This window comes from Apteryx rowi, unplaced genomic scaffold (assembly GCF_003343035.1).
Source record: "Apteryx rowi isolate R43461 unplaced genomic scaffold, aptRow1 scaffold_90, whole genome shotgun sequence".
NCBI lineage: Eukaryota > Metazoa > Chordata > Aves > Apterygiformes > Apterygidae > Apteryx > Apteryx rowi.
The window spans coordinates 2,553,697-2,576,691 of NW_020451205.1; the positions used below are offsets into that span (position 1 = coordinate 2,553,697).

Consider the following 22,995-nt stretch of genomic DNA (forward strand, 5'->3'; position numbering starts at 1 on the left):
CCTCTTGACCATCAAGAAAATCTGCCAGGCTCAGTCCAAAGCAGAGACTGGACCACAAGTCTTGATGCAAAGACCCACAGAGTATCAGAGAGCTTTAAATCTAGATCCAAGCCCCATGGCCTGACCAGAATGCCAAAGGGAGGCACCACTGAAACTCCCAGACTGTTCAGATTCAGGCCCACATCTAGATGGGATCATGGATCACTGTATCCTAATCTGAGAGTGGGTTGGATAGTCCATTTTACATTTTCCCTCCATTTTTTAATAGCTTCTAACTTTCTACATTTCTCCTTTCTCCCTCCCTCTGTCCCTCTCTCCCAGTTAATCTCACTGTAACCCAAGTCTGTCTCATTCAACCTCTCTTCACTGTTGCATTTCCTCCACCTCTTTCTTCCTTTTATCTTTTCCATTTCTGAAACCTTCCCTCTCTTTCACTCTACATCCATCTCTTCCCATTGGTATTCTCTGCTTCTCTCTCCTCTCACCGTGAGTATGTTGTATTCAGAGGCAGGAAAAGCCTTCCTGGAGAACACCATGCCTGTTGTGGGGCTGATGGTGAATATCCCTTCCTCCTCATCATCAATGGTGTAGGTGATCTGGCTGTTTTGGCCCTGGTCACGGTCGGATGCAATCAGCCTGTAGACCGGCAGCGGTGTCTCCGAGGCATCCCTCTCGGGGAGCTGCACCATGAAGAGCTTGTGGGGAAAACTGGGAGGACTGTCGTTAGCATCCAGGACTTGTATGACAACTCTGCTAGTGGACTTCAGGGCTGGGTCTCCATTGTCTGAAACAGCCACCTGCCAGCAAGCAAAGGGAGTAGGTGATAGAGATGCTTGCCATGACCTAAGACATGAACAGCCAGCCTTCATCCTGATGGGTAGTGATTAAAATAGTTTTTTTGTGTGGATCTGCATTCGTATCCCGGCATTTTCAAAGGCACTGCTGCTTTCTACAGGTAAAATGTAGTGGTTGTATCTCGCGAGGCTTGTGCAGATACAGGAAGGCAAGTCTGCAGGGTTCTTGCTTGCAGTAGTTTGGAACAGTGGGTCGGATCTCRCTAGTAAGCCAGACTTTTGGTAATTAGGGGATCACACAATTGAAAACATTTGTATTATAGCAGCTTTGCAAGTTATCACCCATCCTCACTTAGCTGTGCCTATGCATGCTGCCAGAATGTTCCAGTTACAGAGAAGTGCATTATCCTCACTCTCATGTACTAAAACACCTTAAGATCCCTCTAATGTAAATATGTATAGCTTGGAGCAGCTAAGGACAGGGGCGGGTAATGCAAAGCTACAGAGCGGTGTTTGGTACGATGAGATAAATAAGGGTGTATTTCTCTGGCTTGCTCTTTTTCAAGTGATTTATTATCCGTCCTGCTAGAGGACAATTCCAGGCCTCTTCCTACATTCCTACAGCTTCCAGAATAGGCCTTTTGCTCCAATTTTCAGTAAGGAAATAATAAACCCTGCAGTACTTCAGCAGCTGTCTCTTAGGGCAACACACACCATTTAATTAACTTTCCCAGCAGTGATGGGATGAGATTCTTTCTCTGTGCTCCAACTTGTAAGGAAAGTTCTTTGAGGACTTAATACACTTGTAAGTAAATAAAACTAATTACAATCATCATTACCCACCTCTAGGATATGTTCAGCCTTGTATTCTCGATCCAGCTGCTGTGAAGTTGTAGAAATCAGACCTGCCAAGAAAAAAAGAACCTTTGAGCTGCAAGCCTCAGTGCCTGAGGAAAGCAAAGGCTGACTAAATACTCGTGTGCCCAACATCAGCCCACCTGATGGTGCTGTTTAAGGTTTCCTTCATAACCAGAGGAAAGACGCAGATACCTCCAGAGAGCAATTTGTCCACTTCCAGCATGAATCACATGGTGGAGGTGCTGCTCTCTCTCCTCTGATTACAGAGACCACAGAGGAGGGGAGGACATCTACCAGTTGCCTACGTTATTTGATGGTTGTCAAGGACTTGTGGTGAGCCATTTGGTGAGAAAGGCTACAGGACTGTGAAAATAAAACTTTACTTATGCCTCTAAGTAAGAAACATTGTGTGTGTGTGTGTGTTGGCAGAAGTTTGGCCTCTTAACAAGTCTTGACTCCTGTTTTCCCAGTCTTGAACCTTGCTCTYTGTAATTTCCAGTGTTTGGACAAAAGTTTGTCTTCTCTCTTGGGGAAATACCCTCTTTGCAGTATTCTACTACTAGAACAAATGCATTCAGTCTAAAAATAAGGTGCACAGTTGATAATGACAATGACTATTTAAGCCTTGTTGAGAGACAGGGTGAATCCTCTAACAATTCAAAGTCTTTCCTCAAGATTTAGGGATTTCTAAGAAATACACATTAGTTTAACTGCAGAGGATAGGCTGGATGCAGGAGGAAAAATTTATGGCTTTTATAGAGTAGAGGTTAAATAAAACTATCATAATTGCCTCTTTTTGGCCTGTCAATTAGTGAAGCTCAGTAGATGCAAGTGCAGAAAGGACAGAGTCAAAACTTGTGATTCCATGTCTGGCTTGCTAATAGTCCTTATCAAGTGCCTTGAGTCTTCACCTCTGGTGAAAACCAGCTCTAGATCATTTTCAGAACTGTTTTACAGATGATGGAAATTGTATGTACAATGCATGGTTTTCTGATAGTCATCAAGTCTGACACCTATGAGTGCTTTTGCCCAAGCCCCATGCCTCCTGCTGCTGGCAGTCACAGTTATCATGGTGTTTATTCCTAGCGAAGAGAAGTCCCGCCTCCTCCCGCAAACTGTCTGAAGGCAGTGAGAATTGCCTGGCAAAAGCAAGTAGTGATATAGGCTCATGCTACTTTGGGAAGTGCTTTGCAAGGGAGTCAGTGTGCACTTGCAGGGGTGTGAGCATGTGTACGTGTGCATCTGACTAATCAGATGCACGTGTAAATCAGAATTGCATGAACCCATCTCATTTCTCATGTCCGGTCCAAAGCCAAAAAGCTTTTCGTTATTAGTATTGTTTTCAGTTTTATTGTAGTTCTTTGGTGTATTGCTGTCCGAGTGTGATAGACAGGAGAAAATTTTAAATGGCTGCAAGAAATATCAGGCAGCTGAAGGAGGGAGCAGCTGCTTGGAACAAAACTATTGTTAACTGTTACCACTTGTTCTCTGGGATTATTCGTATTTGGCACCAGACACCACACTAACCATTTATTTGATGCCTTTACAATCATAAATCAACACTCCTTAATGTGTTATGACAAGATGATTTGAAAGGCTGTGTTTGCGTGTATGTCATGGATTTTTTTTTTCTCCCTAATCTCCCTTTTGACATCTCAGCAGGTGAAGAAGATTCAGTAGTGGCCTAAGTGTACTCTGACTGAGAAATTCTGAATCTCTCCCGGACTGATGGGGGACTGTAGGGCTCCAATAATAGCAAAGCATGAAAGTGCTCTCTTAATGGGGACGTAAGCAGGGAACTGTAGCAGTGGTTGGTTGAGATCTCTGATATTCCTGTGTGCATTGCCAATAGGCTGGATGAGACAGGGGAGCAAAGATGGAAACTCCTGCTACTTCTGGTGATGGTTAATAATTTTGTCCTAACAACCGCAGGACACACAGCTGGTACTGACAGGGGCGCCACCCAATACCTATGTAAATACTGTGGATACTTTCAGTCTATTGCATTGCAAAATTCAATTGCAACGGACTGACATCATGTGCACACTCAGTTACTGCATATCAGCTGATGGAAGGTAACTTCTTAAAGCTTCACTCTAAAGTGATTGTTTGGATTTGCCTGGCCACACTCTGAAATTCTTCCATGCCCTGATGATGAAAATGAAAGAAAACAGGATCATAGCTGAGCATTTTAGGAACTAGGGGAGCAGGACTTTAGTGAAGGCACGTGAACTGGAACTTAATGGTTATCTTTGATGTTTGCAACCCTTGAAGATGCTCAGATCTCCTGGGGAGTAACAGCTGACTCTACTCTCCATCACAGACCTGCGCCATACCCCTGACTGGGAGTTTTAACAGTCAGCATTTGTGGGTTTAGCTTCATATCTGTTGACTCACAAGTCAAAGGATTGGCTTCTTTTCCTGACMCATGGTAAACTCCCTTTGTCCCTTACCCTGTGCCCAATTGCAGCTCTCAGTTCCTCCCCAGAGTCAGTAACCGCTCTGCCRTGAGATCAGAAAGCTCTTGAGGTTAACGGTTAATCACTCTATTCCCACATAGAGCCATGGTGCTGTGCTGCTGCCAAGATGCACAAACTGCCAGCAGTGTTCACAAAGCAGCTGAGCACCGAGAGACAGGRAGATGGGGATCGAACGTGGTGCTCGAGAGAAGCCAGCTGGAATTAATGCATATTTTTATTAGTTGCTACTTACACCTTGTTAAGCCAGAGGGCTAAAATGGAAGTGGAAACTGTTATTAAAGGGGAACTGCTGTCAGGTTTTGTGGCCCAGGGAAACAGTTACTCTCTGTTCTTTTTGCTGCCCCTTACTAGGCCCTGGAAAATGTTTGCTTATTTGCTAATGAAAGTGTTTTGTGCATGTGTGTGTGCATGTGTGTTATCAGTGCATTCCCTGCCCCTCTGGAAAACACCAACTAGCCTGTCCAATGGGTGTCTTATATTTGTATTCTTGTAGGTGACCCTGAAAGTGCTGGTGTTTCTGCTGAGTTCCCTAAAGACTGAAAAAAATTTGAAGGCCTAATTGGCCTTTGTCAACCAGTTGAGCTCTGTATTCACCTGAAGGTCCAGAAATGATCCCTTCTGCTGCTTGCATGTGGACAGGCACAAGCCCTGCTCTTGCGACCTATCTACATGCAAGCAATGGGGAAGGATCATTTGTGTTCTCCTGCTTGCAGCCTGGGAAGGGAGAGAGGAAAGCTGGTCGTGTTGGAACAGGAGCAGCAAAATTAACAGTGCATTGTTGTTAGGGAACAAAAAATAATAACTTTTACTGGCAAGAGCAGGACTGGGGTGGAGGTTGCTGGCCCCCTGCCCTTGCTGCAGGGAGGCAAATCTTAAATAGTTAAAATAGCCAGAACCAGGTTTGCAGACACTGAGGCTTTCACAAGAGCCTGAGAAGGGAAGAGGCTGTTCCCCTGAAATGCTCTCTTTCTGTTGTCCCACTGCTGTTTCCCTCTCACCCTCTCTTCTTCTTTTCCCTTACCATCTCCCCTCTTGTTCTGACTCTCCTCTGCACTACTCCATGCTCCACTGAAGCCTGTGGTATGTTGGATCAGGTAGCAGCAGTGCAACCATTCTCAGATTTAAAGAACAAATTGTCTGACACACTTCTATGCAGAAAAGTGCAGAGAGCACCAGGCATCCTTGTGAAGCCCATGGACACAGACACAGCAGGAGAAGTACCAGAAGAACAAGCACTAGATAGGACAAGAGTTGCAGATGAATAATCCAAGGCAAAAGGATTTTCCAAAACAGCCTTTTGGCAGGATGAATGGCTTTGTCTGAACTTTTCCTGCCACCATCTCCTAATTCCTCCCAGTCCTGTCTGGACTGGAACCCGCTTTACATCATGGACTGCAAAGCCAGCACAAAACAACCTGAAAACTTTTCCAGCAAAAGAATACCCCAAACCCTACTATCTCTCCATCTCTCCATCTATCTATCTCTCTCTCTATCTGTCTCTCACAAAAGCTGCTGTGCACCAGCTGCCAGGCTGGGCTGGAGAGATTCCATTGCCGATGGCAGAAAGCTTTCATCTCATTGCGCAGTTTTATTCCTTCTTCTCATTAGCCTTTCATTTATTTTCCCTCTTTTTCTCCACCCTCTTTAGGGAACTGAGAGCTGGAAGAGCTTAGAGCCCTTCTGTGGTAGTTCAGGGCTGCTGGAGGAGCCAAGCCCTGCTGAGGGACAGTTATCACAGCCATTCCTGTCTCCTTCCAAGTCCTCAGGAGGAGAAGTCATAGGGCCTTTCTGGGTATGTCTCTACTGGTCAGCCCATCACCATGCAGAGATACTAGATCAAATGCAGAACAAGCTGGTGTCAGAACCAGAAACAGGTTACGTGCATTAGTGTGGCACTGTGCCCTGAATAATTATCCAGGGCTATTCTGCAGGGTTATTCCTGGTGCAGACATGCCTGTTGTAACAGTAAATCAGGCCCTTAATTTCTCTTAGTGCACAACATGAGAACAAGTTTCCTCCTTCTCTCCCTCTGCCAAGGGGCTCCTACCTGGAGAGACCTGCTAGTAACGGGCAAGGGAGCTCACCAAACTGACCTCTGGGGCTCCTCTGCTCTGATTTGCTTCAGTGCTGATGCAACGAAGTCCCTGGGAATACAGTGTGGGATAGGAGAAGAGGAGAGGTCTAGATTATAGTATTCTCCACATGTAGGAGCCTCCCTTCTGATCTAAGTGCTAGAGAAATTCCTGAAAAATGCAGATTATCCTATACTTTGCTAAAATCACACGACTAAGGGCAGCAGCCTCTGTGGTTTCCTCTGGAAACTATTGCTTATCATTGAATAATGTGACAGAGATTCAGTTGAGCTACATCATGGATAAACCTATACCAGCAGCCCTGCCTACTCAAACTCTTCTGCAGTCATAGGATTTGGCGCTGACCTCAGAAGAAGTATTGGCAATCTGGATTGTATAGATCTTTAGCAGTTCAAGATCTGAAATGCGACTGGCTCTTTTTGTGATCATTTCCTCTAGCCAGTGAGGAAGTAGATGCATTTATTGCATCTGAAAAACAAAGACATGTCCTAACTAAAAATCCAGAATAAACTTAAGTTGTCTAATAGCACTATAGCTTTCATAAGGTTCAGATATTTGCAGTGCTTTCTGTCTTCTTTGTTTAAATGTAGTTGAAGTCATTTGGTTTTCACTGCATTGGGGCAACCCATTTTGAATACAACCCTGCACTAATATGAATGACCAGAAACTGAAACAGCAACAGTTCATCTTCCAACACTGTATTACCATTGGGCACCCCCAGATGAGATCAAAGAAGATTATGTTTTTATTCTACTTATTGGAGGCACTTGCATGTCCTTGTTCAAACAATGAAAATATCACAGTGTTTCCAATAAGCTGCTTACAGCCCAGAAATTTAGACAAGCTATAATTTTTTTTTTTCTGGCAACAGCAGTAAATGACTTCTCTTTAGATACTGTAAACACTAGCATAGAAACTGCTCAGTTTATGTTCACAGGTAATCATTTGTTCTTTTGGATGACATGCAAGTAAAAGAACAGAGAACTGAGTCCTCATCAGGCTTGCAAGGCCTTAAGCAACCTCCAAGCTCAGGATTTAAAGACAAGACCTCCAGCAACTGTCCAAGAGATAAGATCAGCTCATGATTTTCTTACAGGACTGAAAAACGTATCACTCTTCACATGCAAATTGCCTCACTATAGAGGGAGATGGATAGAAGATGACTCATACCTCAGAGAGCTTTTTTTGTCTAAGATCGGAACTAAAGGATTGGCTTAGAGATGAGCTGTCTCGCTAGCAAATGTTTGGAATTTGCAGGTGTCACTTGTTTTACCATAAAAACACAGCAGCCTTGGAGTATGGCTTTGTGGAGCTGCATTCACACTACAGCGAAAGTTTTCCCTGGTGCCTACAGCATAGAAAAGGCTGAATTTCCTGCAGGGGGCACGAGTGCCAGGGGTCCAGAGCTCATCACATGATGGGAGCTAGCATGGCATCCTTATAGCCATTTCCAGTCTATATACCATCTAAAAGGCAACATACAAATGGGGCCTCTGGAAGCACCTCTCCATGGAGCCCAGCAGTTATGCAAGTTGTTCATGGTGCTGCATTGTGCATGGCCATCTGGACTACATGGCAAAGTTGAATGCAGAGCAATGTTCTGACTTGGCTAAAAAAGTTCTGACAGTGGAGGTAGCTTGGTCAGAGTTAGTCAATATGTCCAGGTGCATCTGCATGGTGCCAGTCAGAGGCACCCTAAGAATCTCTTGAAACGAGAAGGGTTTCAGTGTTTCATCCTAAAAATTTCTTTCTGAATAACTCCCTGGCCAACTCTAGAGGTCTGGCTCCAACAGAACCATCGCATCTGCTCTAGGAACGAGGCAGGAGGTTGTTGGCACACCACAGGCACATGCAATTAAGAGCTACAGTAGCCTTTTTCAGTACATCCAAGCTCCTTTCTCATCTGAGAGCAGGCTTCTATCCCACTGCAGTAATTGAACTGTTTTATCACCCACAGGAGATCAAAGTCATGCAGTTAATTCTCTCCCATACTCGGGCTCTGTGCCCTCCCTTCCCTCTTCTCCCAGAAGCTGATAGAGCGAAGGGCATGGCACACCTTTCTTTGCCAGACTGGCCCAATGTCAGGACTACTATGATAGTTTAAGGAAACTGTTTACACTAAACATCAGTGGGTTTTTGATGGCTCTGAAAGATCTGGTAATTAATCCTGAGATGAAAGATACAGTCTAGGAAGATGGCAGTACATTTACTACATTAATAGTGCTGGAGAATGGGTGGAGCCTTTGCATGCAGTAGGATTCATTTTCATTAATCCTGCCTTGTTCTGTCTCATGAACAGATAGTCACCTCCGTAAGGATGTTTCCTGACTTAGGCTGTGCAAGAGGCCAGCTGTTTGTAAGGGGGAAGATTAAAAGCAATTCTTTGACTCGCTTTAGCGTTTTGAAAGTAGAGAACTCATGCCATTTTAAGAGCCATCTGGCTGCAAGTAGAAGCCTTCAGGTCCAGGGAAATGCCTATCTCAGTCATTAGTCTCCTCCCAGTGTATTTGGAGACTGGAACTTTTGCTGCAGAAGGAAGGTGTGACAAAGGCAGCTGTGTGGGCTGTTTGTACTGAATATGTAACATCCTCTGGACACTCGAAAGTTCCAAAGGCAGATGCTGAGTCTGGTCAGTCTTACCTGTAATGAGATTAATGGTGAAGAGTCCCTGAGGATTTCCAGTTAGGATGTGAAAAGTCAGTTTTCCCTCTGAGCCAGAGTCTGGGTCCAGGGCATCGAGCTGAAGGACAGATGTGTTTGGTGGGGAGTTCTCCATCACAGAGGCATAAAAGACTGGTCTGGACATCTGAGGTGGGTTGTCATTGGTATCAGTGACTTCAATATAAATTTCTGTCACAGCAGACAGAGGAATTGTTCCCAGGTCAAGAGCTAGCACTGTCAGCCAGTAGTGAGATGTTCCTTCTCGATCGAGTGGTCCTATAGTCCGGATGGTTCCTAGAAGAGTGACAGAAGGTGTTTGTGAGGGATTCAGGAACTCATACCATTTTGTCCTTAACGCCAGACTGGTCTGTGTCTCTGTTCCGCTTTCTGGTCTTTGATAGAGATATAAACCTTGGTTCCCACCTTGCATGGCCATGTGATTGTGTGGAAGGTGAGGGCTCACTTGTGCTGAGAGTAATTTGGCATGCAAGTGAAAGGGAAGATCTGAGTATTTTGGGGAAGGACAGACATTGATTTAACATTATTCTAAAGAGACAAACCCTGCTTGCTCCCCACCAGATACAGGGATACACATTATATGTCCCTGCAGAAACAGGGGAGATTTGAATCCATAGACCTTTGCAAATAGACAGAATATAGAAATGTCCTATTGGGGCAAAAAGTAAGGCCCAACACTGGATGTGGTTGAAGCCTTTGAGGTACACCCTTAAACTAAGCTGTCATTACCTGTATCCTTTTCAATGCTGAAGAGAGACAGGCCAGTGCCCTCTCTGAGGAAATATTGAACCTCTCCATCTTTCCCCTTATCGATATCCTTTGCTGTAACCATCATCACTGATGTGCCCTCGGGGCTGTTCTCCTGCACCCAGCCTTTGAAGACAAAGGAGGCAAAGCGTGGTGGGTGCAAGTTCTCGTTGACATCAAGGATGTTCACTTCCATGTGGCAGAGGGAAGAGCGAGAGAAGGGCTTCCCGCCATCACTGACCTGCACGGTTAGATTGTAAGAGTCCTTCTTCTCATAGTCCAGCTCCTTCTCCAACCGCAGTGCCCCTGTTAGCTTATCCACATGGAACATCATCTCTTCATCATTAATGAGGCTGTATCTCACTTCTCCCCCAGAGCCAGTGTCTGGGTCAAAAGCCTCCAGAAACAGCAGAATGGTTCCCACAGGCAGGTCCTCTGGGACCTTCACATTGTTCAGGGCTGGGATGCAGTGTGGGGTGTTGTCATTTACATCCTCTAGAGTTACAAAGAGATCCATAACTGAGAACAACTGGTAGCCTGTTTTGGGCTGGTCCCTAGCTTCTATTTTCAGCACGTAGCAAGGCCACAGTTCTCTATCGAGATCACCTGTAACAGTCACTTCTCCAGTGACACTGTTAATGGCAAACTTATCAGTGGGGGTTAGGAGAGAATATTTTACTCTCCCATTATCATCTGTATCAGCATCTTCTGCTTTCAACTGAGCTATTGTTGTTCCTGTTGCTACATGTTCTGGTATCATCACCCAGTAGGCACCTTGTGGGAACTTAGGGGTGTTATCATTGATATCCAACACATTCACAGCCAGGAGTTTCCAAGCTGATTTTTGTGGAGTGCCAAGGTCATACACAGTAATGTTAAGAATGTAGAAGCTGGTTTGTTCATGATCTAAAGGAGAAAGGACTTGAAGGAGGCCAGTTTCCAGGTCAATGGTAAAGCAACTGTCATCATTTCCATCTGAGATCACATAGACCAATTTCCCATTAAAACCAGTATCAGGATCAACAGCTGAGAGGTCAGCAATAGTTGAGTTGATGGAAACAGTCTCTATGATGTCAATAGATCGTGGAAAGCTCTCATCAAACTTTGGAGCATTATGGTTTATAAGGTGCAAGTTCAGAGATGTCTCATCGTCCTGCCCACGGCCTTGAGACTGAGACTCAATGGAGTGTATGATAGTCTCTGTCAGTTGTTTCAGTACTCCTGTTTCCTCACACTGCATTTTGACTGGGAGACCTTGGCTGACCACGGTGATATTTACAGATGTTGGCAAGGCATAGTTCTCTCCATCTGTTGCAGTTATTTTCAAAGAGTAGAAGAGTGGCTGTTCAGAAGGAAGATCTCTGAGAGATATTCTAAGGGAAATTACTCCAGAGATAGGATTCAGTTCAAAATGCCGTAGCTCGTTGCCAGACTTGATTTCATATTTGATATGTTGCAGCTCATCACTGTCAATTGCAGATACTGTGGCCACAGGGTTCCCAACAGGAAAGTCCCGAGGGATGGTGCCACTGCAGCTTGCTTTCTCAAACACAGGAGCATTGTCATTGATGTTGCTCAGCATGAGGGAGACGTACACCTCTGTTTCATGGCGGAAGGGTGAACCCCAATCTGATGCCCACACTCGCAGATGATACCATCTCTGCATCAGTTCATAGTCCATTGACTTGGAGGTGGAAATGATGCCAGAATATGGGTCAATGACAAAGGGAACTGATTTCTGGTTGGCTATGGTGTAGGTCACAAAGCCGTTGTCTCCTTCATCTTCATCTGTAGCCCTTACTGTTAAGACACTGGTACCTGGAGGAGCATTTTCATCAAAGGCCCCACGATATGAAGACTGACTAAAACTTGGAGCATGATTGTTGCAGTCAGCGATGTCAATGACAACAGTCGTAGATATGTGGCTGTTAGTAGTTGTAACTTCTAGTTCAAAATGAGATTGCTCATGGAAATCCATTGCTCTGACTGTAGTTATTAGCCCAGTGTGAGGATTGATTTTAAAGCTTGTGCTGTCGGGAGTGGGTCTCAAAATATATTTAAGATTTGGGAAGACTGGTGTAATCTTTACCATAGCAACTTGACTTCCAGGTGGGGAAAATTCACTGAGCTGGACCCGGTACACTTCTTTCTCAAATCTGGCAGAGACATASTTGGAAGGAGGTATATGGATAACTCTAACAGGGGAGAACAGTGGTGGTTTGCTCTTGTCCTTGGCTTGAAGACTGAGATTGAAACCAAAAGGGTAAAGTAGCCAGTTGACATCTTTGGTTGAAACGATCATGAACTCATTGCTCCCAAAGTAGGATTTGATAGCTTTGAAATGCCTTCCTGCATCTCCGTCCACTAAGTCAACTGAATCTATCCCTGCTTCTGAGTCACCRCTTTCTACAAACAGTGTTGCATAGAGAAGATCCTCAGCTAAGTCAGGTGGTGTCACCTTCACTGAGGAGATAGAGGGAGGTTTCCTGGCAGATGGCTCCACTTGGATCATGAGACTAGCCAGGTTCCCAAAGCCATTCCCCTCTGTGATCTTTCTCATTCTGTCCACAGCCAGAACTTGCAGGTGATGCCTGCCTCGATGGGTGCTGTTCAGCCTACCTGTGGTCATAATCCCTCCTGTGGTGGGGTGGACAGTGAACAAGTCAGACTTGGTGTTGAGTGCATAGTAGAACTCTGCATTCTGGCCAGCATCGGCATCTGTGGCACTGAGTGTGCCAATCACTGTTTTCAGAGGAGTGTCTTCTCTGATGGACACTTTGTAGGAAGGAGGTGAAAAGAGAGGTTTTAAGTCATTTCTGTCCAGAATGTGGATCAAGACTTTGGCCCAAGCTTCATATGCAAAGGTGCTCTCTGTGGCCTTGATTATTAACATATAATTATCTTTGACCTCCCGGTTTAAAAGTGCTGTGTTGCTACTCCTGGTTCTTATTCTCAAGAAGCAGAAATCCCCGATCACATGTTCCTCAGTTTTAAAGAGACCAGTGTTGTCCCCAGACGCTATTCTGTATCTGATGTCCCACTCAGGATCTGTCTTGTAAATACCCATTTTGACATAGCTCTCCACGTAGGTTTTGGGCGCTGAATTCTCATAGATAGTGGCATTATAGAAGAAGTGGGTGAAGTGCAGAGGGGAAGTGTTGCCTTTTTCAGAGCTTGCCTCGCGGGCCATACAGTGCATCAGGAAAACAGCAAAACTCAGGAAGTGCCTCTTAGTAGTGACTTCCATGGTGTGGTGTCTCCTCGGGCCCTGCAGGGGATAAAGGAAGAACATTTGTAATTCTGGCACATATGGAGTGTTTTATTGTGTTAGAGGAAAAGTCGCACAGGATCAGTCTTTGCCTCTCTGCTCTCTCCTTCCTGTCCTTTGCTGGCATGGTTGTTAGCTCAGCTCCTTCTCCCTTCTGTCCCATTGAGATGTCTGTCCTGCCACAGCCCCACAATGTTTCAGGCCCATGTTCACTTTCTCTCCTTCAGTTTTTGCCCTGTAGAGATTCTCTTTGTGAAGTGCCATGATCAGGCTGACTTCCTATTTTGCAAACAGTCTCTCCCTTCCTTCAGTTATGCCTTCTCCCTAGTCAAACTGCACATTTGAACTCCACAGCCCCAATCCAAACCTCACCTCTGATTTATTCCTCCTGTCTCCATCTTCACTCCTCTCTCCACAAAACTCTTGCAAATCATTTTCAAGAGCCAATTGACAAACTGTGACTTGATGTCTCTTCCCTTAGCTTGTCTTCCCTTTCCCCTTCCCCTCCTACAGCAATCTTGAAACAGAAGTTTCTGTTCTGCCCTCCTACGTTGTACAAGTTCCTTCTACAAAGCCAGCTCTGCAACATGGACTTTTCAACAGCTCTAGTTCAGGTCCTAATCAGTGGTATCTCAGTTACAGCAAAATTCTTCTGATCTGCAGGTCTGACCTTGGCCTCCTGCTTTCTGTTGCTTTGAAGATCAGGTTTCTAGCAAGTCACTTTGACCATGTTGCCTTCAGTTGTCGAGTAATTTCTCTGGTTCCTCCCTTCTCATGGCCAAGCCCCAGGGTCAGAATTCTTGTGGAGAATCTGCCATCCATGACCATCCACCATCAACTTCCTTCCTTAACATCTCATGAAAGACTGTGAATATGGTGGAATATGGTGTATCAAAGACATGAATCTGATATCACAGAAGGAATCGTGGAGCACATATGTGACTAGCAAGGACATATCTTTATTAGTGAGCTTTGCAGAGCTTGTTAAAGGATCAAGGCTTGTTCTTTTCAAAAGCTAAGTGTGTGCTGCTGTATGTGCATTTGGGGGTTGAAACTGGGGATAAGCTAAATATAGGTGCATATATTTCCCCTAGATATCCCAGATCTTTATCTAGAACTGTTTCTTCCTCTTTTAAATTTAAATTATATATCAAGTACCTGCCAGTCATTTGGCACCTTCTTAATTTAAACAGGGAAGACTTGTTTTTCCAGACACTTTTTCAAGACTCATCTCTTTAAAAGACAGAGCTAGTTCAATTTCTAAGTCAAGTCAAATGTTAGGAACAGATTATCAGAGCCTAGCCAACAATCTGCGTCATATTCTTTCAGAGAGTTAGCTAATTACTGATAAATACAAAGCTGTAAATTTGATACTTTCTTCAAATCCCTTCTTCTTTAGTAAATAAATGCTAATCATTTAGCAATCTCCCTGTCTGTGGTCATTCCTTTTTGCAACAGATGGTCTGAAGCTGAGTTACAGCCTATGTCACTAGGATCTTAGTGCAAATATCAGAATTTGCAGAGAAGTCAGTGCAATTTGGATTTACCATACCTGACAAAATTCAGACTCATTTGTGTGATGACATCATTTCACTTCTAGGAAATACAACATAATTTCCAATTCAAAGCAAATGAAAGAAAATCTTGGAGGACAGGGCTAACAKATCCAGAAAGGCATGCAGTTCCTTCTGAGGAGTTGGAAACCATGTTCTTAAAAGATCTGCTTGTTGCTTAACAGGGCTTGAGAGTTCTGTGGCATGTAGGGACTTGCCTAGAGCTGCTCCCTTCCAACATTTTCAACTGCTGAACCTAGAAAGAAGATGTATGTGTGCTGTGTGTGTGCGTGTCTACTAGGACTGTGGAGCAGGAAAAGTCACATACAATTCAGAGTAGAATAAAACAGCAGAATAAAACAGCAACAAAATACAGTGTTGTTCTATGAAGAGCAGAGTTAATGAAGCCAATCGCTTTGTATCTGGGGCTAATTGACTTTTTAATTGAATTGTACTGAAATGGCAGTGTGAACTCATCTCTTATGAGACATCAGAGAAGCCACAAGGCAGAGATGTTATGAACTCCACAACCACAAGAAAAGCTACAGCTAGAGCACCTGCCTTCCTGGGCTCCAGCAATTCAATATGGGAGGATAACCTTGAGCAAGGAGTGGGTTCTCTGGCATTTAACACGATGCAAACTTTCTTCTGAATTTCTCCTGGAATGTCCTTAACCTCACTCTAGCTGGTAGGTTTCCTGATATATAAGATGGGCTTCATTTTTGCCAGTCTTTTTCCCCTGTGGGGGCATTGGCAGGGTTTTGCTCCCCTGTCCAGCTAACCATTTTGCAAGCCCTGTCATGACCTCATATTTCTGAGAGCTTTTCTCTCAATTACAAGCTGAGTTGAAAGCGATCAATGGGTTCAACAGTTATTATGAGGGACAGAGAGTAATTACATAGATTGGGCATGAGGCAAAAGCCTCATTTCCTCTGGAAATGATCTGAAAAAGCAAAAGGCACAGACAGAACTTAGGGAGAATTTTCTAACAGACATCACAAGGAGCTCGTGAAGTCTAGTAGTTTCTGTTTCCAGCAGGACCCATGCCCAAAGCATCAATGTTAGTCCAGAGAGCCCTTCCTGTCCCCTGCTGGCACCCACCTGTGCTCTGAGGCATGTTATTTCATCACCTTTGTTACTGCATGTGTATCTACTAGGACAATTTCTACACCAATATTACTGGGAAAATTCTACCACTGTTTGTGGCCCAAAGAACCCATGTTCACGAATGAAACACCAGAATTTTGTTAACAGGTATGCTAATGTTTTTGCTCTCCTGATGTGCTGAAGATCCCTCCAGTTTGTCCTCATGTTGGTTAGCAACTGGAACACAAGCTCAGCTRTAAAATTCTCCATTATTATGTCTGCAAAAGGATGTGTGTTCCTTTAAACCAGGGTTTCTCTAGCGTCTTTATTGCTCATAAGAGATGGATATCACCTTGCAGAGCCCCTTTTATTTTCCATATACCAACCTTCTTTATCAGTTTCATGTTCTTTTGGTCCTAGAGATTACAAGGAAAACTTCCAAAGATCACAGAGTGATAACTGCTGGTATATAGATCATTTTGCTTGGGGGCAGGAAGAGGAAAGAGGTAAAAAGACCTGTAGGATTTATTAGGAAAAAAAGTGACGAAATGATAGAATAAGCTCAGGGATATTTTTCTTAACTATAATTGAAAATGACTTCTTTTCTATGGTATGGCTCACAGCACTATTAAAGCTTTTATCTCTCAAGTTCATGAGTCTTAAGAATAATTTCTAGAAAACCCTCTGAAATGTGTGTGGTACCAATTGCCTTTGCTGTGTGTATACATCATAAGGCTATATAAGAGAAAGCTCTGAATCTGAGCTTACAGGAAGATCTCTGTATCAATAACAATTCTGTGCGCTTATTTTCACTTCCTGGGCATTTCCTCTTTTAGTTGATTCTTTGGTAGAAAGAATGAGATGGAGAGSGTTGGTGGCAGCAGTATCATTCAAGAGTTGGCCTATTTCATTTGAGTGTCATGGGACTTCCAGGAGAGCTCTTAACTTCCCACCCCAGCAATGGGTTCATCTGTYCTGCTGCCAGGACTACACTAAGTCCAGGGTTCAGTTCAGGTGTAGATGGGTGTACCCCCAGCTGGAGGTGTAGCCAGCTGGTGACTCCAGTCTGATGGTTTCTGGAAACCCACACCTAGTACTTCTAGCCTGAAGTTTGTTCTTTTCTAGGTCACAGTGAACACTGGGAAACAATGGCGTGTTGGGTGTCTTGCGTCTGTTTCTCCAGCATGGTTTTAACGTCGTTTGGAGAGTAATAGATCTCCCAGGAGTGACTCTGCACCCCCTGCTCTGTCTCCTTTTTCTGGGATCTTTTACAACACATTTAAGCACACTTTTTGCACATTATACAAAATGATACAGAAATGGGAGTGGGACATCTCCAAAGGCCATGGTGAAGCGCAACAGAAAAATGGGGCACAATGCTCTGTACAGGGGGAAAAACTGGTTAACTAGAGCCTTGCCTCAGATCCAGGGAAAGCCTTGTTGGAACCACTCCCTGGAAGGTATCAGTAACGAACCCAGAAAGGAGGCGAGTTTCTGCGACTCTTGTGGTATGGATGGGAAGGTTGCAGATATCATGAAAATAACACAAACCTAGTAGCACTTAAAATACCAGAGGTGGGTGGGAGCAGGGCTGCCAGGGAGAGGCAGCGCTGCCAAGCTCAAGGATCCTTGAAATGGAGTTCAACAATCTCTGCCTCAAAACTAGGTGAAATGAATTGCACATGCAGTAGCTTCTGCCTGTAGATTAAGAGAAACACCTTCCCTGGTTGTCTGAGCTGTGCTGTTCCATGTCCTCATGCTGACTGCAATTAGTACACATTCCATGGGACCTGTAGCAAGGGTTCAGGGTTGCCAGGCCAGCTGCATGCATCAAACACCCTTATCTGCCCCGGGTCCCTCACCTCACTGGGCTCAGACGTTGCTGCTCCTGTTTCTTGCTCAAGAAAGCTCTCTGCTTCTCTCTTTTGTGGCTTCCTCGCATGCAGAGGCCCTCCTGGAGCTGGGCRCAGGCAGGGAGCACGTGCGTGTCTCCTGCTGGGCTGCAGAGCTGCGCTTTGCTGCTCAGAAAGCCCATTGCCAGGATGGAGTGCACCAGGCAAGGCAAGCTCCCGAGAAGGGAAATACCAGTGCATCATTATGTGGTGACTCAGACTCCTCTCCTAATCACCAGTGGAGGATCAGAAAGCCTCAAGGGGCTTCGCCCTCAGCCCTAGAGATGCAAACTCCCCACAGAGCGCGTAAACACTCGGTTGTGTCTCTAATCAGACAGAGCCTAAACGCACATCTAAATTTAACATCCAAATTGTGATCCTGCGTCAAAGACATGCCCAAATCTGTTGGTTTGAAATTAAGGAACAAACACAGCACCGAGATTCAAAGTGTGTGTGTCAGGGGTGGCCTCGAAGAAGGACAATTCAGCGACGGCCTCAGGGGCATCGGTGCAGGGCACACCTACTCCAGCCACCCGAGGCCAGTGGCCGAGGCTGGGGCATGGCCCTGGCTGCTCCCCCATGGGGGCCTTCCTGGGGGCCTCCTGTGGCGTGCGGGCTTCTGTATTTTTCAGCCATACCACAGAAAAGCACTGCAGCCTGCCAGGGAGCAGGTGTGGCCCCAGCCCCACCTTCCCATTCCCTTCAAGAGGAGTCTTTAAAAGAAATAAAAACACAAAACACAAAACAAGCTGAGTGCTGAGCACACCAAGAGTAGCATTACCCTTGCTCGCTGTGGTGAGGACTTGGCCCAAATTTTTGGCACAGAAAGTTAGGGAAAAATCAACATTTTGATGGGAAAAGGAGGACAATTTTTCCCCCACAGCTTTCTTCCATCAGCACGCATCCCAAATTTTCTTTCTTCTTTTTTTTCTTTCCTATTCTCTCCTTTTGTTTCTTTGTGATAAGAAACAGTCTGCCTTCTCCCTGGGATAAGTACAGAGGGGTGAAGCGCATCCCAGTGAAGGGACAAGGACATCTCAGGTGGATGTCCCATTGTCCTGCCTGCCTGACACCCCACAGTCATGAGCAACACTTCTATTCATCTTTCCTTTGGAGAGGCTCTCTTAGAGGTGCTGGGGGCAGTACATGACGCCTTCCGCCACCTTTATCCCATGTGAGAGCTCTGCCCCATTGCTTCGTCCATGCCTGCCCCTTGTTTCTTGCTCATCTGTTTAAAACCTTAGGCAAAGCCTGATCAAAACCATTTGCACCAGCTGAGCATGTCAACACAAAGCAACCTCTTTGTCAGAGGTTACAAGCACCAGGGGCTGGGGGCGAGAAGGGAGATACACTTGGTTATTCAAATAAGCAACGGTGGGGCAGCTTAATAGTGTGTCTGAAATTCAGTAGTCATTAGGGAATAGAAGCATGGAGCAAAGGACGCAAGTTATTTAAGAAAGGGGGTACTAGGCTTTGAAAAAGTGAGTACGAGTTGGGACTCTATCCTTTCTCTGGCTTGGATGGTAGCTGAACAATCAGGTAGGATCAATCAGAAAGCAGTCCCTGGGGTTTTACATAGGAAAGTCACAGACTAAGAAGTAAGCATGCTGTACAGGTGTTGAGCCATGTTTTGTGAGATGTTTTGATTCTCAGCGCTAAAATAGCCCATGTACATGCTGCTCGGGGGCCAGGCTGCTTGGTTAATGTTTGCCACTTTCCTCCACCACAGCAATGCTGACGGAATTAGATCATTTTCCATTTGGTGCCTCATTCAGTTTTGGTGAATTTCCTGCTTGTCGCTAACAAAGCCAGGCCTGCGGGGTTTGAATTCTGCAGGGAGCTGGGTATTTTTTGATCTGTTTCTTTTGCACTTTGAAAAACAAACAAACCAACCCCTTCCCAAGCCATGGCACAGAGCTGTTCCCGTGTTCTCAGCAGCATTTCTCTCAATGGGACTCTGAACCTGGGCTAGCAGTTGGCGTTTTCCGTAGCATTCCTGCTCTTGCATTCAGACGTGCAGAGAATCTCTGTCTGCTGCTTTTACAGCAAAGCAGTAGAAATGTGTCCCCAACATACTATGCAAGGCCAGAAGACTAATGGAAAGAATTCCTGAAGTTAAGATGTTTCCTTCTTCAGTATAGCTGAGGGTTTTCCATGGTCTTTGGATGGTTTTTGATGGGCTGAAGCTGACAGTACTGTAAGTTATGCGCCAGCCTGCTTGGGGACTGTGTTTGCGTGGGTACAGMTTTTTGCTGGACTTGCAGATTTCACCAGGGCGCAACCCGATTTTTCATTCACTGTCTTGGCTTTCCAGTCTCCAAATGGCTTGGATAGACCTTTGAAAATTGTTTCCAGATTGCTAAGCAGCCTGGAGCAAGACTTCTGATCATTTAAAACTTGGTGCGCATGCCTTTTACGACCACGGTCTGCCCTTGCTTGGAGTGACCCGTTAAGCACCGTTCCTGTTGTGCAGCGAATAGCCTGTGCACAGTCCCTGGACCCTGTGCCCTAACAATTTCATGCTTCAGCTCCATTCCCAGTGGGGAAGTGGCTGCACGCTGAGGGGGTGGGCTGTGCCTGGGGCTGCTCAGCCAGCAGAGCTGAGGAAAGCCATGGGATTAATGAGTGTCACGCTGGCACGTGGAGCGGTGGCTCTTGCTCAGATTGCATAGTGCAACAGGCACTGCAGGAGGTCACCCAGAGGCCCCTGAGTGGGGCAGACAGTCCTCTGGGCACCACGGATATGCTCATCCCATCATCCACCCGCTGGGCCAGGCAGGCACATTAACCCCTGGGAGCTCAACCTGGTTTGGGGCCGAGGACTGGAAGCCTCTAAGGGGAGACTAAAAGGAACTGCTGGTCATTTACTTTCTTGGAAAGGAGCTTTGGGGAAGCTTGTGAGGTACCAACTTGTGTGGGGCAAGCTGAGCCCTGGCAATCGGGGGTAGGTTAGTGGGAGCTTGGGGAAGGTCGTCCTGACACAGGGCTTGGAAGCTGCTTTCCTCTAGTCATGCCACATTGCTGCCGGAGTGGGTAAACAACGCTTTGCTCTGGGACAGCTCTGCTTTCCCTTGGCCAGGTCTGCTGGAGCCAGCAGGCGCTGTGAGCAGTCCCCAGTTGGGACCACCATTCAGAGCTGGCAGTGGGAACACTGTGGGATGCTGCCCCTGGAGCAAGGAAGCTGGACTTGCAGGGTGTGGAGCAGTTGCACAAGCTCAGGTTAGCCTTGAGTAGTGAAAGGGTGGCTAGGAAACGTTTCATTACCCTGATATCCAGCTCCTTCTCCCCCATATGTGGCTGAAAGCCTTTGTGACCCCTATCATCACAGCTGCTCTGGTTATTCAGCTGTAGTCAGACCCTCGCGCCCAGGTTGGCTCTAAGGGCATCTTCCTCCATTACGTCTTGCCATGGCCTTCCCTAGCCAGCTGCTCACCTCCAACTCTCGCCTCCTTCCTCCTTGGACATCTCACCTATTGCCCCTTCCTCACTGCTTTGAACGTGTCCTGCTGCTCTCCCCAGTTTGCTCCTGCATCAGAACAAGCAGGCACCACATGTCTTCGCCTCCAAGCCATCCTCTGTCCTTCAGCAAGGTAACACCTTGCTCATGAGGCCAAAGGCTCTCTCCCAGCACCTTTACACCCATGATGTGCATTTTCTGATTTTGTATTTCTGCCGACACCATGCCAAGTAATGCTTAGTTTAGGTACGTTACATAGCTGAGGTTTGCCTGTCGTTGTTCTTATAAGCCTCCAGGAGCTCTTCTGTTAGGCACAGGAGAACTTGAACAGGCTTGAACTCCCCATAGAGGTATAAGGGTCAGCGATCTTTATCTCTGTTGGCATTGCAACATCACTCCAGAGTAAGACTTAATAGCACAGCTCTGGGGCCCTGTGGAACGCTCAGATGAGCATCTGGAATCACTGGAGAAGGCCTGGGAGATGAGGAAACCTTGCAGCCACCCTGTCTGAGAGCAGGACAATTGCTGGCTTTCCTGTGATTGCTGTCACTGGGTTGGAGCTCTGCGGGTGTCCCCTTTACCAATGGAATTCCTCTTGGGTGACAGTGGTCACAGCCTAGCTGCAGCCCTGGGGCTGTTGGCACATCTGCTCCTGGGTCCAGGGGAGAAGTCCATATAACACAAGACAATGCCTTTTCAATCCCCTTTTCAGGCTGACCTGGTGGCCCCTGCAACCCTGCCAGCGTTCTCCAGCAAGAGGGAGAGACTCAGGCTCTCCCAGGCCCTTCAGTAGGAGCTGAGATCCCCTCATCTCCACAACACCTTGCTACATACTCTCAGACATTCAGCAGCCCTCCCTCGCAGTGCCAGCCACCCCATAGCACCAAACCTCACTAGTGTCAGCTCTGCCTTGATTCTGGCTCCTTTCCCAGAGAAAGCATGACATCTGGGAGGTCAATTTGCTTGTGCCAAGGGCAGTGGGGAGCGTCCTTATACATCACTTCTAATCTCCTTCCTCTGCTTTCCCCTGAAAAGATCTGCTGTTTGTCCCCTCCTCACCCCTCCTTACTGATCATTCCTTGCCCTCCCTGGTGGCCARGAACAGTGGGTAAATCCTACCCATGGTCCAGAAGCTGCCATCCCATAGATAACCAAGGATGGTGTTGGGGTAGTGGTGCTTAGCTCCTGGGCCAAAGATGGCTACTAGGATAGCCAGGAGACGGAGAGGAAACTGCACATCCCACTTGTGGCTCTGAAGGGAACTGGGTGCCCACTGCCTGAGATGAAGAGAAACAGGGTCTGGGGGCTGCAGAATGGCAGTGCTGGTGGGAAGGGAGCTCAGTGGGAATTACTCACTAGTGTGAGGGAGCCCAGGAGCCATGGACCGGGGTACAGCAGCCCAAATGTGTTTGCACAACAGCCAGCTGCAGAGTGTCAGGTATTCAGATGTGCATGCCCTGACCCTGCTGCTCCAGGGACTGTGCACCTCTCTCTCAGGGAGTTCAGTTCCCACAGAAGTTTGCAGTGACAAGGGCTGCATACCTCTGTCACTTTAATCTACCTGGCTTAGGGAGGCCCAGCAGACATGCTGTGACCTTCAGCACAGGCTGCGAGAGCCCACAAGGGATACTAGGCTCTTTCTTGATTGCTAGCTACTGTCAAAACCCATAGTGAGCCCTTCACATTTTCTTCATGCCTGGGATGCAAATCATCTTGCACTGATAATCATTCTCCTGTCATCAGTCTGTTGAGGGAACCTGCCATGTGATACCACACCATTAGTACTCCCTTCTAACTTTTGGATCCACTGGCCAGTTTCGAACAAATTTAACCAGATAGGTAAAGACTTGAAAGGAATTAGGTTTGCACAACCTTGTGAAAATCAGAAGCAGAGAGGAGAGAAATCCAAATTAGGACTCTCAGCTGGAAGAAAATGCTATAATGTGAGCCCAACCCGATTATTAGACATCAGAGAATCCACACAAGAGAGCGAGCCCCAGGCAACCAAGCTTCATGAATTCTGTTGCTCATGAAACAGCTGTTTATTTAGATGCTGCAAAGCCTGTGGGATCCTTTCTGGGATCCCAG

At 46.2% G+C, this 22,995-nt stretch overlaps 1 protein-coding gene across 1 annotated transcript in view; it reads right to left on the bottom strand.

The window, feature by feature from the left end:
* FAT2 (FAT atypical cadherin 2) overlaps positions 1–22,995 on the bottom strand; it is a 65,204-nt gene that overhangs the window by 36,535 nt on the left and 5,674 nt on the right. Inside the window, exons 3-6 of the mRNA XM_026091384.1 lie at positions 9,634–12,919; positions 8,866–9,180; positions 1,638–1,699; positions 486–797 (exon numbers count right to left, since the gene is read on the bottom strand). Coding sequence (XP_025947169.1) covers positions 486–797; positions 1,638–1,699; positions 8,866–9,180; positions 9,634–12,898 — 3,954 coding nt within the window. The 5' untranslated portion in view covers positions 12,899–12,919. The remainder of the gene's footprint in view (positions 1–485; positions 798–1,637; positions 1,700–8,865; positions 9,181–9,633; positions 12,920–22,995) is intronic.